Source organism: Hippopotamus amphibius, chromosome 16 (assembly GCF_030028045.1).
Source record: "Hippopotamus amphibius kiboko isolate mHipAmp2 chromosome 16, mHipAmp2.hap2, whole genome shotgun sequence".
Lineage (NCBI taxonomy): Eukaryota > Metazoa > Chordata > Mammalia > Artiodactyla > Hippopotamidae > Hippopotamus > Hippopotamus amphibius.
The window spans coordinates 49,668,872-49,685,206 of NC_080201.1; the positions used below are offsets into that span (position 1 = coordinate 49,668,872).

The following is a 16,335-nucleotide window of genomic DNA, read 5'->3' on the forward strand; positions in this document are numbered from 1 at the left end:
AAAGACCCAACACAGCCAATAAAATAAATAGATAAGTAAATAAATATTAAAAAAAAGAGAATCTGCCTGCCAGTACAGGGGGACATGGGTTCAGTCCCTGGTCCAGGAAGTTCCCACATGCCATGGAGCAATTAAGCTTGTGTGCTACAGCTGAGCCTGCGCTCTAGAGCCCTGGAACCGCAACTCCTGAGTCCATGTGTGGCAACTACTGAAGCCTGCATGCCTAGAGCCTGTGCTCTGCAACAAGAGAAGCCACAGTGAGAGGCCCACGCACTACAACGAAGAGTAGCCCCCACTCACCCCAACTAGACAAAGCCCCAACAAAGCAATAAAGACCCAATGCAGCCAAATAATTAATTAAAAAAACCCAACAAAACCTTTACGGGAAGTTCCCAAAGTGGGTTTTTTCAAGCACACATACACAAGGCACCAGACTTTAATTTGCTCCTCTGCAGGCTCCCTTCCAGGTTGTTGGCTCCCCTCCACCCTGGGCCCAGTCCTGACCATATATACAAGGTCCCACCTACCAAGATTGGGGAACAGCTATCAAGTTGCAATTGAACATATCCTTTAATCCAGCAATTCCACTGCTAGGAATTTACCTCCAGATCAGTATCAGGGAAGGTGGCTAAGATGTTTGTATAGATATGTATGCACAGCAGCACTGTTTGCAGTAACAAATAACTGGAAATTACCTTCAGAACCAAGTAAATGATGACACATCCACACATGATAGTGTAGTAGTGAAGATAAGCAGGTTGCCCTGCATGTGGTATGAGAACATTGTACAGTACAAAGCATTTTGCTAAAAGACATATCCAAATGAGAGAACTTTCCTTATGGAAAAAAAAAAAATCACCAATAAAACTGTTTTGAGGGGAGTAGGAAGACTTTCACTTTTATCTCAGGTTTTATTTTCCAACCTTATAGAAAGGCAAGTGTTTACTTCGTAGGATTAAGGCTTTCTTCCTTTTAAAAACCTTAAGTTTAAAAATTTTCAACTATCTACTTAAAAACAGTGACTCTCCAACTAGACCCAGCTTGCTTGGGTAGGGCCCATGAAAGATGTGACCAGGTCTCCCAGATTTTCCTCAAGTCTTTAGGGACTCCCCTGGTGGTCCAGTGGTAAAGAATCTGTCCTGCAATGCAGGGGACATGGGTTCAATTCCTTGTTGGGGAACTAAGATCCCACAAGCCCTAGGTAACTAAGCCCACGTGCCCTGGAGCCCCCACGCCACAAGAGAAAAGCCACACGCCACAACTAGAGAAGCCCTTGTGCTGCAACGAAGACCTGATGCCCCCCTCTCCGGTCTTGAATTCCTAGCATCATTCCTCATCTGCAGCAGCTTTGGCCCACACTGCTCCTCAGGGTTGGGCCTGCCCTCTGGAGGGCTGTAGCTGTGTCCTGGCTGGCTTGCCCCTCTTCAGAAGACTGAGTGTGAGGGAAGCAGACACACCCCAGAATCCCAGAAAGTGCTGTTTATTTTCCAAACAACTTTATTGAAATGTGCCAAGAGTACATGGGCAGCACAAATGTATGAACAGGAAAAAAAAAAGCACATGTACAATAATTTTTAAAAAGTGAAGGTTAATCTTGGGAGATATCAGTTCCCCTTCCCCTCCCCCTTCAGACTTCCAGCGTTTCCATTATGGTTAAGCCTCTACTAACCTAGCATTAAAAAAAAGGAATACAGGAACATTTGCAAAAAACAAACAAAAAAACAAACCAAAGAAACAAACCAAAAAAAAAACAGCATAAAGGAAAGAGAAATGTTTTCCTGCTCAGATGGGACTCTTCATAGGCACCTAATTAGGAGGCGTGCTGAGCAGTGGAGAAACACAACTTCAGGGTGTAAGGGTACGGCCCATCTGCAAAAGAGAAGAGAGAGGTGTGACTCTGCCCCTCTCTGGAGGCTCTCCCAACCCAGAATTCCCCTGGGTTTGCACACATCTCTCATTTTCTGCAATTCAACTGCAGGGGATCTAACTTGTCACTGCCAGTTTTGAGACTCAAAAACAAGCCAAATACACAAGGCATTGCTCCTCTTCCTTCAATAACACGGAGGATCCCATTTCCAGCTCTTTAGCTGGCACACAACACTAGGGCTGCCCAGGAACTGGGTGGACAAATTTTACCTGCTGGTTAGTACAGCCCCCTTTCCTGGGTACTGTCTGGCCAGCCTCTGACGCACAGAGAATGGCAGCTCCCTACGGAGCAAGCCTGAGCAACTCTCAACGCTGGCAGGCTGGGTGCCCGCAAGCAGCTAGGCTGGCCCCCCCATGAGGATTATCAGGCTGCTCTCCTGGTGACCAGGCCCCACCTGCCTCTGTCAGCGACAGTGAGGAAATCTCTGGGGCCCTATCTTGATGGCAGGAAGGACGGCTCTGGCCCAAAGGCAGGCAACTCATTAGGCCACAAGGGGGATGACCCCAGGACACACAGATACTCACTTGGGTTTTTCATCTGGTAATGGTTCAGGAAGCCCAGAGTCTCCAGGGCATCACTCTTGGATTCCCACTCCAGCAGCCCAGAGGAGCTGCGTTCACCTGATGGGAAAACAAAGGTTTTAGGCTGACCTGAGCAGCAGCCAGGGAGCTGCCCATCTACAATCAAGGGACCGGGGAAGACGGTGGGGCAGTTTGCTCACTTTTGCCTGAGAATACTTTCACAGAAGATGGCCGCTTCACTCCCAGCTCATCGCAGATCTGCAACAGAGACAGAAAGCAGACTCAGAGGACTTCCCTGGTGGTCCAGTGGTTAAAATTTCACGCTTCCACTGCAGGGGTCACAGATTCCATCCCTGATCAGAGAACTAAGATTCTGCATGCTGTGCGGTGCAGCCAAAAAAACCAAAAACTCTGAAATACAGTGTGCCACGTGGTGGAATTCAAGCACACCACAACTGAATACTTGGATTTTTCTGGACAGAGTTTCTAAGATTTTACCACACACTCTAAGGTGTCCATGTAACCCTCCAAAAGGCTGAACAACACTGCTCATAACTATTCTGTTGCCAAAAACCGCGAAACTGCTTTTTAAAATTTCCATCTTCAGCTATTATTTGGTATGTGCTGGCACCAGATAAATGTCTGCTGAACCAAAGAGCAACATCGTAGGCCTCAGTAAGGCCCAAACCAACTCCGCAGTCAGACTCCCACCCTTCCCGGAAGCTTTCCCGGAAGCTGCCCCGGCTCCCTCTGACAGCATCGTTCACGGAACCCTCCCTTCTAATGTCATCTGGGCCCCAGAGGGCCTGACAGCTGTGGATGTTTCAAGATTGGACTCCAATCACCAGTCCATCACCTAGACAGGGAGGAATCTTTCACAGCTAATGAGCAGCCACTCTAGCTTGCCTAAAATGCAAAAGGATGGCAAACTCCACTGTTGCTGAAATCTGGTGCCATTCTGAACCGTTCTCGGTCCCTCCTATGTCCCTAGCACCCAATCCAGGGTGTGGCAGAGGAGGAGCAACACGAATGGCCTCCTCAGACGGCTGTGCCGAGGGAACAACTCCATGGCGCCTACCTCAAAGAAATTCTCTTCAGTCACCTCCAGAGGGGCATTGAAGAAGTGTAGCACGTTGCTAGGGTGCTGGATGCGGTTCTTGGCTGCCTGCTCTGGAGTGGAGAATCGGTTGTTCCTTGATTCACTGAAGTCTTTGTAACTGCAGGACCCGTCTTCTAGCCCGTATGACTGACCGGGCATGATGGCTGGCTGCTTGGAGACACTGTAGGAGAAAAGGGGAGCCCTCTGTCAGACCTCAAGTTGCCCCCCACCTTCTACTGTGGCCTCCTTCCTGTCTGAGAGCACCATGTGCCTCAGAGGGCACTGCTCCACAGCTGAGAACAGGCCAACACACTTTCTCCCACTGCTTCAAAAGAACATTCCGGGACTCCCCTAGTGGCGTCGTTAAAAATCCTCCTGCCAATGCAGGGGACACAGGTTCGAGCCCTGGTCCGGGAGGATCCCATGTGCTGCAGAGCAACTAAGCCCAGGTACCACAACTACTGAGCCTGTGCTCTAGAGCGCACAAGCCACAACTATTGAGCCTACGAGCCACAACTACTGAAGCTCGCGTGCCTAGAGCCCGTGTTCTACAATAAGAGAAGCCACCACAATGATAAGCCCATGCACCATAACGAAGAGTAGCCCCCACTCCCTGCAACTAGAGAAAGCTTGTGCACAGCAACAAAGACCCAACGTAGCCAATAAATTAATTAATTAAAAAAAACAAAACAAAACCAAAAAAACATCCGGGAACACACCTGCCACGCCCAACTCCAGCCTGGGTAAGCACTTGGCTTCTCTGTGCTCCTCTGACCCCTGTCCAGAGTGGGGCCCATTCCCCTTCCCTTCTCTCAGCCCCTCCCCAACCCTCCCAAGCCCAAGGAGACTGGGTACCTACCAGACATTCAGCTTCTGCCCAAACATGAAGTTGTTGTTGAGGTGAGTGATGGCCCGGTCCACAGCATAGCCGTCAGCCATCTCCACCATGGCGGCCCCCGGCTTGCTTTTCATGAATTTCACCTTGAGGAGAGCAGCGGTGGTCAGCACCACCACCCAGCCACCAGAGACCCTTTTCCTGTCCCTTCCAAGTTCGTTAAGAGCAAGTCAACTCCTGTTCTCGATCTAGGCTTCCATTCCTCACTCATGAGCAAGGAGTGAGAACAGAGAAGCGTGCCTGGCCCACAGCAAGTGCTCAGCCCAGCTTGGGCAGCAGAGCCTAGGCAGTGTTTCCCTAAACACAGGAACTGCCCCATGAGTGGGTCATTTAATAAAGCACAACAGAAAAGCAGACATGTTGGGGGCGGGGGATGGGGCGGGGAGCAGCTATTTCCATCAACACAGGCATATGTACAAACACTGAGTCATGATTGTGTGGGTTATGTTATTAAAAACATGAAAAAGTAGTGTCAGCTCTTAGGCCAGGCTACCTAGCTCTGAGTCCTGCTTCCACATAAAGGTATGAGAACGTGGGCAAGTTATCTGCCCCCCCATGCTTTCATTTCCCGTTTGTCTCATTAAGGATTCTTGTGACAATTAAACAACACCATGTTAAGCACTTTTAACAACGTCTGATACAGGAAGAACACTTTGACATGTATTAGCTGCTAATATTATTAATGGGCCAAGCCAGGGGCTGCAAACTCAAAGGCTTCCAAGACCTAGATGGGTTTGACAGAAGAAACAACCTAGTCTGAGGTGGACAGTCACCAGGCAGCCCCAGCCAACTGCTCCCCCAGGCAAGGCAGGAAGGCCATATCATCTAAAGTGTTCCAGAGAAAATCCTTACATAATGTCTTTAACTGTGTTGGCTAAATTTTATACACCATAATAGTAACGTTAGATACTAATTAACACTGAAAATTAAAAAAAAAAATAAAAAATCACCCACGTACAGTGAGGACAAAATAAAATCCATCTGCAATGTCACCTGATTAAGCAAGTTACCCTCTCTGGACCTGCGTGCTCCTAAAGAGGCTCTCTGCTCGCTGAGGGGCCAAAAAGTCAGCCTCCCAGGTCTATAAGGAAAGCAGTGGACCTAGCAGAAGCTCACCTTCTCCACGTTGCCATACAAGCAGAAGACATTGAAGACCCGGTCACAGTTCATCTTAGATTGATCCAAGCCATAGACCATGAGCACAGGGCTGTCGGCGTGGGGGCCATACTCGGGTGGTGGGGGAGGGGGTGGGGGGTGCCCATACTGGGGACCGTAGCGACTTGGGCCCCGGCGGTGACCCCCCACTGGTGGGCCCATCCTTCTCCCTTCGTAGTGAGGTGGGGGGGGCCCGTAGCCCTCATCATGGTAATGGCTGTGGTACCCACCGTGGGGCCCTCCTGGGGGGTGGGAAGGAAAGAGAGGGAGGACGGGTGAGAATGTGCGCGGCGGGCGGCGGGCAGGGGCACATGAGCCACGGGAGTCCACGGAGGGGAACCCCCTGCCCTCACCATATTCTGCGGGGTGATCTCCCAGGAGAGGCGGCTGCCTCTGGCGTTTGTTAGGGTTGCTGCCAGGGTCACCTGTAGACAGAGAGAACAGTCAGAGCCCAGCTAGAAAAGGGGGCACACCTCTCTCCCTCCTGACTGCAGAGGCTAATCTCAGCATCCCTCGGCTCCTGAGGACTTGGGCACCGGCCCTTCCTTCCTCACGAGGGTCACTGACTGGGGCCTCCTTCCTGTGGCTGGACCCAGGATGGGCATGAAGCCCAAGCCTCAATTCTGGAGCCCACTGTAAGCAGGCTGCCTTCCTTTCTCTGTGAAGGATGAAGCCAGGTTTCTGAGCCTCTCACCTACCTAAGCTCTGGCAGGAAGCCCAGCTCTTGGGCCCTCGGGGGAAGTTGCAGCCACTATGGAAGCTGATACGGGGGCCAGGAACAGCTTTCTAAAGTAACTCCCAATAAAGGGAAAGGAGTTGAGAGCCGGAAAATAATCCGGGGAAGGGCAGAAAGATAAAAGCGGGCGCTTGAAGCCCCAAGTTTCTAGGAGCGCTAGAGCCCACTCTCTAGAGAGACTTTCTCAATCCTGGTCCCAGCCACCCTCCCCCCAGTCATGTCCACCCCGAGGAGAAGGACTGTAGCAAAGGACAAACAGGGCAACATCAGAATCAGTTCAAATGAGCAGTCATGTACAAGGCATCGACATTCTCAGACAATGGCGCAGATCCACCCTGCCCCGACCCCAGCTGCAGTTCATAACCGCTACCATTCACTTAGCACTTGAGTGGCAGACACTGTGCTAAGTACTTTACAAACAGACATCACCATTTCTTAAATTCCTCACAACAACCCTATGAGGTAGGTACTATTTTAGCCCCATTTACAGATATAAGGAAAATGAGCACTGAACTTGTAACTGCGCAGTTAAAATACACTTTGGCCCACGGTCACAAAGCAAGTGAGTGGCCGAGCCGGGACTTGAACCCAGGCCTGGCTGACTCCAAAAACCCAGGGCTCGGGACCACTGCCCTTTCCTGCTACCCGGCCTGGGTTTTATTTTCCAACAGTCATTACAAAGATGGAAAAGGGCTACTTACAGCAGAAGTACAGAGTACAATGTCCATTTGTCACAAAAAACAAATCTGTATTTTCTCTTACCATTGGACGCTTCAACAGTGAGTTAGCACAGTTCTGAAAGATGGCGTCCCATCAAACATACACTGCGACCCTGCATCACATGGTTTTACAGTCATAAATACAAGTTACGGTACACATCCGATACAACTTTTTTTTAATTGTTTTAAAAGTCAATGTTTTGATTAAATCAAAATGGCTCACAGATGTTCTGTCCTCAGAAGATATCAGAAAAGTGGAAAATGAAGGTGTATGAAGTGGGTAGTGTCCCTCCGTGTTGTCACCTCCTCACATTGTGTGCTGCAGTGCGGTGCTTCTGGCTGTGTAGCGCTCCGTGTGCGTGTCTCCTGGTTATGAGGTGTGCCAGTGGCCCCACTATGCCCGCGCTTTTGGCCTTGGGAGCGCGCCCGGTTACCCGCCAGCAGGTAACTGTGTACCTCTGAGCTGTTTGGTTTTAGGTCTGTTTTGGTTTTTTTGATTTTTTGCTGTTGTTGTGGTTTAAGTTTTTTTTTTTGGTTTCTGATCTCCAGTTGGTGCAGATTATGTTGGCAGCCGATGACTGCAGAAAAAATAAAAATATCAACACAGAAAAGAAAAAAAAAAAGGCCCTCCCCAAACCAAAGGACTTAAAAAACAAACAAACAAAAACAAAAAAAACCAAACCCACATGGCGAGGAATGGAGAGGATCCTATTGTCTTGGAGGCCCATGGAATCTACTTCAGTCTATGAAACGTTCTCCGAAAAGAGCGCCGCTGGCTGGCTGGGAGAGCTCTGTTTTCTGTGTTTCCTACTTCTGTGTACATTTTCGGGTTCAAGTTTGCTTGGATTTTGACTTTTTTTTTTTAATGTTTAATAAAAAAGCAGTGTCTGCTGCCATGTTGCGTCTCTTTCTTTGTCTCTGTCTGCCTCTGTCTCTGTGCTTGTAGCTGTTCCTTGGAGCGCGGTGTGGTGTTCTTGATGTAGTGAGCTCAAGTCTGCGGCTGTTTCTGGGAACGTGGTGGAGGCTGCGTGTTCTGTTCTCTCCAGGAAGAGCTAGTGGTTTCTACCCTGTGTGTTGGTGAGCAATGTGCAGAGGCAGAGCCGCTGAAGTCTGGTTCCCAAGGGGGTGGCGAAGCACCTCCCTCACTCCAGGTCACCTCATCAGCTCTCGTTTGTGACCCCCAGCCTGGGGGCGGCCAAAGCTGAGAGGCATCAAAACCAATGCACAGCCAGCCCCTGCCACTAGCCCCTGCCGGTCTGCACATCTTCTATTTATGTTCCTTGGAGAAGCAATGGTTGGTTGCCGTGTTTCTGTTAGCAGTCATGTAATGCCATTGCCCGCTCTGGTACATTCACTTGGTCACCAATTTGCCTCTGACCTCTGGAGGGGGCAGCCAGCCCCATAGCGCCCATTGTGAGGGTCCTGGGGAAGAGTCTAGCCCACCCGGCCCACGGCTTCCCAGCTGCAAGGACGAGCAAGACAGGCCTGGCTAGGAATGGGGGCCTCTGGCCCCCCAGGGCCTGTGAGATGTCAGCAACCAGCCACCTCCCTCAGCCCATGGCCTAGTCCGACGTATCAGACCAAGACAGAAACAGATGGATGGTCTTGGTGAGGGGGTGCCGCTGGTTTTCAAAGGCAACGCTCCACCTCTCCCTCCTATCCAAGGCAAACCATTCTTGACAGATTCTAGGAAGGGGGTTGTCCATTTGGGCCCCCTGCAGAGATGTTGCGTCCCCTCTACAATGAGGTGAGGCGTGTCCGCCCTGCTCCAATCCAGGGTGTCTCACCTCCACAAGGTCAACTTGCTCAAAGGCTCTGCTGCAAGGGCCTGGGAGCCCTCATCACCTCCCCAATCTGTCCCCCAACAAGCAGACCCTGTCAATAGTGGAGACCAAGAGGACCATTCCTGGCCCAGTGAGAATGGAGTCAGTGACCCAAGCAGGCTCCTAGAAGAAAAGCAGCAGAATCCTTTTGGGAGCTGCTACTGGTTTGTAAGCCATTGCCATGGCCTGAGCTCAGTGAGGCCCTGCTCCCCACCCCACCCAGGCCTCCGCCTTGACGCTTTATCCTCAGCTGCTTCAAAGGACCACAAGCAGCAGACAGGACCTACAGAGGCCCCTCATTCACCCTCTCCCGCTGCAGTGTATTTTCCAAAAGCTGACCCCCAAGGCCCTCCCATGTCCACAGGGAGCCCAATGGCATTACATAACCCTGAGCCCAGGTCTATTAAATGCGCTAGTCAAGTGAAGGCAAGGCGGCTGTGTTTAGAACAAAGCGGCCGTCAGGATTACCTTGTCCACTGAGGTTGGGATTTGTGTAGTCCCAAGTATCCTGATCATTCTTGAACACGTTTAAGCGTGTAGGCTGCAGGGACAAAAGAAGTGTGAGATCAGCCAGGCCCCAGACTCACTTGGGAAGCTGACAAGGGACAGCCATTTCCTAGACCTACCTTTGCATACTCGATCTTCAGAGTACAACAGCCTGAGTAGATGTCAGCCCCATTGAGTGAGGCCTTGGCCCGCTGGGCACTCTGCACAGAGTCAAACGTGAGTAAAGTTAAGGCAAAGTCCCATCCCAAGAGCCCTTCGGAAAGAGCTTCAAGTCGTGCCAGAGGAGAATGAGGCCAAGGTAGCACCCAAAGACTGACCCCAGCAGGCTTTGGGATTGGTTCACTGCCCAGAGCCACCAGCCACTTGTACGGAGATAGCTGGAGTGCTGCCCTCAATGTGCGGACACTGGCCAGACTTCCTCCGAGCCCAGTACTCTCCACCCCACCACCCCCACACAGCCCAGAGGTAAGCAGCAACCTTCCCTACCACCACCACAGGCCAAGCCACCTTCTTCTTCAGCCCAATCATCCCCCTCCTTCTACATGTCTTGACTAAGCTTGAACAATTTCTGAAACGTTAACTAGGTTATACTCCTGCCCTGAAAATTTATCAGTGACTTCCTGCTGTACCATGACCCAAGGTTCAGGGACACCTTAACTCCTTCCAATGTCCTAAGGAACCTCTCCCCTTCGCCAGCTACTCTTCAGTTGTCAGGTTGTTTGCTTTCTCCAACAACACTAACCTCCTGCCCACCTGAGGACCTTTCCAGAGGTGGTGTCCTCAGCCTGAACATCAGTTCCTACCACCACATGGAAATAAGGATATCACCTCCTCAGAGACCGTCCCAGAATCTGTATAAATTCTCTGCCCTGGAATCTCACAGCATGATGTTCTTTCCCTTCACACTTTAAACTCTGCACTTTCACACTACACAATTAACCCTTGAACATGGGTGTGTGTATGTTTTAGGGACACCAATGCTCTGCGCAATTAAAAATCCATGTATTTAACCATCCACTAGCTTAGTGCTGTAGTACACATCTAGTGAGTGAAATTCACCTTAAGCAGATGCACAGAGTTCAAATCCATGCTGTTCAAGGGCCAGCTGTCTATGTGTGACTGTTTATTAACCGTCCCTCCCAAGAGACCATAGCCTCTTTGGAGGTATCTGGCACATGGCAGGCATTCAGGAGACAAGTGCTGGTGAAACAGATGGCCTCCTACCTAGCCCTGTGAGCTCCCATCTCAAGGAACACCCATTTCCCAGCAAAGGATATTCCACCATGGCCTGGACTCCATTCTTCCGGAAAATGACAATTCTCTGGACAGGACCACAAGGATTACAGATAGTATAAAGAACATCCTGTAAAAACCAAAGACAAGCAAGATGAAGGGGCACCGGCAGGTTAGTCTGGCTCACAGGAGAAGACACGGAGAAAAGGCAGGAGGGAGATTTCCCAGAACCTAAATGAATAATCGCTGGCACGCACCGTGGTAATGGAATAGATGGGATTCAGGATGGTAAAGAGAAGCACACTGTTGACACTCCGGGAGTCATCCGAGTCCCCAGGGCGGGAAATTTTCTGGCTGGTAGAGTAATTGACAAAAGCTGGGTGGCCGGCAATGTAGATCTGGTTGTCGGCTGCGTAGTTCACGGCGTTGCAAGCCCCCAACACATCTTCAAACTCCACCAACGCTTGTCTCTTTTTAGGCATTACCACCACATAGCTGGCAGAGAAAACACAGGTTGCAATCCTCTCAGGGGGATGGAGACAAGAGTCAGAGGATGGCCTCAGGTTTCTGTGAGCTTACTCCTCCCTGGCCTCTGGACTCCTCTGTGTCCCGTCATGGTTTCTTGACCAGAAGACCCCTTGCCATAAGTGGCACAACAAGCAAAAGAGATGTCTGTGGCTTTGGCATCCCTTCTTTGTGAAGCCTTCCTTCCTGACTCCTCACCTGACTGAGTCAGATGCCTCCCACAGACTTCTGGGTTTCCCTGATCACAGTGTGGACCACTCTGGGTAGGCAACTGTCTTGATTTCTCCCAGTTTTGTTCACTACTCTACTCCCATTACCCACCATGTGCCAAATACTCAAAACTACAAGGCAGAGAAAGACAAAAAAAAAGGAAGGAGAAAAATACACGGAACTTACTGTAGCTTATCCAAAGTACAATGACTAACCCCAGGAGTAGAGGAGCCCCAGGACCTAGCTAAAGGAACCTGGACCAAAATGGCCAAGTCACTTCCAACCATAAACCCGGTGACACACACAGGACACCAAGGAGTTGAGTCATCTGAATATCCAACACCTGGCCTCTGAGCTGAGTACCTGATGGGTCCAAACTCCTGCAAGGCCTCCACAAGGTCAGCTTCCACCACGCCGTCAATCAAGCCCCTGATGTGGACAACTGGGGAGGCAGGGGTTTTGTGCGGGTCATCGTAGTTCTCCTGAGAAAGGAAGCAAAAGTAAGACTTCACCTTCTGCTGTTTAAGATGGTGGCCTACTGGCTTCTGTGCTGTTGGGGACTCAGACAGCTTAAACAGTTGAGTGTCACCCAGGACCCAGCAAGGACACACAGGGCAGACAACAAGGGGCAGCAATTCAACCAATCACCCCAAAAGGATTCTGGGCCAGCAGAGCAGAAGGCCTGTGTATGGCTACTTGCCTAATAGCTCTCACTGTAGTTTCTGAGGAAGGCAAAATGGAGGATAGGCCAAGTCCAAGTCCCATCTTACATTCTTTCCAGAACCAGTCTCTTCCCACTGGTCAAAGAAATGTAGGAGAAGAGTGGCTTGGAAAGGGGATTCAATTTTCTGCTGTAGCCTGAACCAGGACATTCCTTTTGCATTCACCCAGCTTCTTCACCCCTCCCTAGTGGAGGAGGCTACCATCACCACACAGCCAAGCACTGCTGTTCCCGACCACTCATGCCCAGGGCCAGCAGGTGCTTCAGACACTGTGGCATCCAGGCCAATCCTGACTGCCTCTAGTCTTTACTCTTCCACCAAAAGCTGTACTGGAAAATACTACCTATACCAGGCTAAGGAAAGAAATGGTGAGTAAAATCTTTCAAAAAGAAGAAACTCAGACCCACGCCACTGAAAACCAAGACAGTTCCCTTCCCAGGGGAAGTATCTTTCCACCCACAGACAAAAGCCTCTGGGAATCAAGAGGAAAGTAACTTTCTCCACCTCTCCTGGGCTCTGGGCCCAGCCTTGCATCTGAGAACCACCAGGCAGAAGAAGCCCATGTAACGGGGCAGAACTGGATTCTATTTCAGGAATGAACCACACAAACTACAGAAGCCACACCCGCCTGATGGTTACCAGCTCCACAGCCCTGAGTTCACCCCCCCCCCCCACCACGTAACTACAAAACCTAAAGGAATTTACCTCGCCCCTGTAAATGGGAAATAGTAACAGTAACTCCATCCCTTATCTCAGAGAAGTATTAAGAATTCAATTAAGAGATCTTTAAAAGGCGTGCAACAAGGCCTGGTACGGTTTAATGCTAGTAAATCACAGCTACAGAGCGCCGCTAAACCCTGGAAAATCCTGCAAATGGCTTAAGGGGAAAGGCCTTCAAGAACTTCCAGGGAGGAGGGAATTGGCTCCAAGCCAGGAGTAACAAATGGTTGTCTTTTCGGCATGGGATACTGAGGAGGCTGTATCCGTTCCAAAGTGCCCACCCCTGAAGGATCACTTTCGTTTATCAAACCTACCGCACCCAGTTAACCCTCAGAAATTGTAAGCAACCTTGTGATAACTGCAAAGCTTGGTTCAATATCCAAACGCCTAAAAAGACCTTTCACAACCGTTTCTTCCGGTTTTCGATGCCCACAAAAAGGAAGAACATATTCTGGTCTAGGGGGAATATCCTCAAATCAATTTCTGTGTTGAGACAAACCATGACGCTACAAACGTTAAATAGCGATCAGGCAGGATACTCCACTCAGGCGCGGAAAAGGCTACCACCCACCCATTCCCGCTCACGCGGTGCCCCCCCTCACAGCCCACGAGGCCCGGGCAGAAGTGCGCCTGCGCACGGAGCCAGAGAAGAAAATGATAAAGGAAAAAACAGCCCGACCGCGTGCCCGGCCCCCAGCATGCCAGACTTCTGCGCCTGCGCACTGCGCCACCTGCAGCGCGACCAGTTTCCTCCGCCCCCCACAGCCAGCTCTGTAGAGCGCGCACGCGCAAGCGCCTGTCCTCGCGCAAACCCCGCCGTTTGCCCAACGCCTGCCCCTCCCCCACCCCGTCCATGGCGCGAGGGCCTGGGCGCGTGCGCACAGCCCCCCCCCCCAATAAATGCCCTCAAGGTGGAAAATTTCTCCTCCCTTCCCCGCCGTCTCCGGCGCTTAAGGCCCTGGCCTCACCCCGCCGCCACCGCCCGCCGCCCCGGCTCCTCCACCGCCGCCGCCGCCGCCTCCATGCTGGTCGCCAGCGTTGTCAGTCTTGAGCCGCTTAGGGGCTCGGCCGCCCTCACTGCCGCCGCCGTAGTAGCGGCCACCGCCGCCTCCGCCGCCCGCCGCCGCCATCTTCACCATCGCTCCGGACCGCCGCCGCTGCTCGTCCGGCTGCTGCCTCTGCTCCAACCGCCGACGCCGCTTCTCCGCCCGGGGCAGCAGCCTCCGCGACATGGCGGCGCAGAACCCGCCTCCCCCCGCCTCTCATTGGGGGAGGGACACGCCCGTCACCCGCCGCCCCCACCCGATAGGGGGAGCCACTGGTCCCGCCGCGGGGGGAGGGGAAGCCTCCATACACCTTGCGCACCTATTGGATACAGCCCATGCCATTCTGCAGAAGTGCCCGCCCTCATTTGTCTGGGACACTCCTTATAGGCGAGCGCTTTCTGCCAGTCATTTCTCCTCCCCGCCGCCTTAAAATAAGCTCCAACTTGATTGGTCGGATTTCTGGCACTGCCTGGCCTCCTTAGGAGTACTTGATAGGAGGACGCTCCCCACTCTCCTCAAAAGCCCCGCCTCCTTCCCACTTTCATTGGTTTTCTCGCTAATCCATCAAACCAAAAACCCTTAGTCTTCCAATCACAGCGACTAACCTTCCCGCACCTCCCCGCAAGGGGGCAAGGAGGCCCCTCCCCCTTTGCCTCTCTCCACTGGCTACTGCAGGTGTCCATCTTTTGCGAGACGCTCGATTGGTCAGTTGAGAGTGGAAAGAGTCCTCTCACTAGACAGTAGGACCACTGGTGGCCCCTGATTGGATGAAAAAGGGACATCCCTGACCCGTAGGCGTTCTTTGGCTCAGTCTAGGAAAGGATCTGAGGCGAGGACGCATGTGCGAATCTCTTTCGGGAGCCTCCGGAGGCGGGGCGACCCTCTAAAGAGGGGAAGGCCTGAAGTGCCAAGAGGCTCGGCTTCTGTAAGCAGCACCGAAAGAGTAGACCGAGTTATAAGGGCAACTGCCGGTGCAACTCTGTCCCCATCACTATATCCTAGTCCTCTCCATCTCTAACCTTCATAGAGGGTTAGAGAAACTTTTTTTTTTAACTCAACTAGCCAGTCCAATTCGCCGGCGTCCTTTCACCACTCCACCACTAAATTCAACCACAAATAACTCCTTTCAGTTTGCAGAAAGGGAAGGATCTTTCGCGCACCTCTCGATCTTTGGCCAGAGCAGGCCCTTCCACCTAGAACACTTTCTCCACTAACCTTCCTGCCGGAGCTAAGGAATAAATTTCTCTTGTTCGTGCTCTGCTCACTTTGAAAAGCGTTCCTTGTCCATACCAGCCCAGGCCCTCGGTTGATCGCTATGATAACCCCGATCGCTTAGGCCTGTGGTTTTCACGGGACAGCCCTTACTACTCTGGGTTGTCAGTTTGGTGGCTGTCTTCTTCCGCAGCATGAACGTGCTTGTGTAAGCAAGGGAGCGGTGGTCTCTGCCTCGGCCTTAGTGAAGCTGGCCCTCCTACCAGGCGCCAGGTACAGCACCCAGCACAGTGCTAGCACTCTGCCAAGGGCAGTAGTTACGGTGTTCTAAGTGTCTGGAGGGCCTTGTTTCCTTCGAGGCGTGTAGGGCCCCAGAGAATACCTTCCCAGTCCCCAGGGTCCAACAACGCCCAACAGCCGAAACCTGGGGGCGGGGCCAGGGATTGACCTGGGATCCCGCCCTAAGGGCTCTAAGCTTGTGGGGCTGCCTGCTGGGGGAAGAAGGGGATGGAGAGGAGAAGGGGGCGTTGTGCTTAGAAAGCGAGGAGACAGTCTTGGGAAATGCGGGGCATGCCCCCCAAAGGTGCTCCGGAACCTTTCCACTCGGGCGAAAAAGGGGGTTCCGAAATAGGGGTCCTCGTGGAAACTAAGTTTGAAACGGGGTCAGTGGCACTAAGAAGTAGGACCGGCCTGGTAGGTCCGCAGGTTTGGGGAAATAAGAAAGTTGGGGTGGGCTGATGGGGACCTCAATCATCTCCCAATCACCCCGGAAAGACCCGAAAGGGCCGCCCTAACGGACATGGGGACGGCACAGCGCCTCCAACACGTGATCCGCGCGACGGAATTAAGGCGGGGCGGGTCCCACTGAAGGGCGGGGTCGCGAGGTCCCGACGTCAGAGGAATGCGGTGGGGGGAGGGGGAGACAGGGGCCCCTCCCCTCCCCGCCCCCGCGCCCGGCCCGGACGCCCCTCGCGCCGGCGCGCGCCGACGGGACGCGACGGAACCTTCCCCCGCGCGGCACGTCCCAGGCCGCTCGCCCGCCCGAGCGCGCCCACGGCTGGCGACCCGGCGGCCGTGTTATCTGCACCCCCGCGCTCCCGGCCTCCGCCCCTCCCCCACCCCTTGCACGCGGGCCGTGGCCTCGCGGCCCGGGGCGGCGCCTCCTCGGGATCCCCCCCGCACGCCTCCCTGACCCCTCGCCCCCAGCCCCTACCAGTTCGGCGGCGAGCCTGGCCGGCCGTCCGAGATCGAAAAGAGAGCAGACACTGGGAAGTTTTGGGGGAGG

The 16,335-nt window shown here is 52.6% G+C and overlaps 1 protein-coding gene across 5 annotated transcripts; it reads right to left on the bottom strand.

Annotated features, from left to right (window-relative positions):
* Positions 1-1,479: 1,479 nt before the first annotated feature.
* Positions 1,480-16,335, bottom strand: HNRNPL (heterogeneous nuclear ribonucleoprotein L). Of its 5 annotated transcripts, none has more exons than XM_057711396.1 (13): positions 16,264-16,335; positions 11,714-11,832; positions 10,873-11,110; positions 10,660-10,745; positions 9,502-9,598; positions 9,344-9,416; positions 5,951-6,022; positions 5,559-5,839; positions 4,407-4,528; positions 3,527-3,728; positions 2,649-2,706; positions 2,452-2,547; positions 1,480-1,869 (listed from the first exon to the last, which is right to left on the bottom strand). In XM_057711396.1, the coding sequence occupies exons 3-13, from the start codon at positions 11,095-11,097 to the stop codon at positions 1,811-1,813; spliced, it is 1,371 nt and encodes a 456-aa protein (XP_057567379.1). In that variant the 5' UTR covers positions 11,098-11,110; positions 11,714-11,832; positions 16,264-16,335; the 3' UTR covers positions 1,480-1,810. The 5 variants fall into 5 exon arrangements, with proteins under 5 accessions (XP_057567379.1, XP_057567378.1, XP_057567376.1 ...); XM_057711395.1 differs by lacking the exon at positions 16,264-16,335 and adding an exon at positions 13,929-14,039; XM_057711393.1 differs by lacking the exon at positions 16,264-16,335 and adding an exon at positions 13,761-14,039.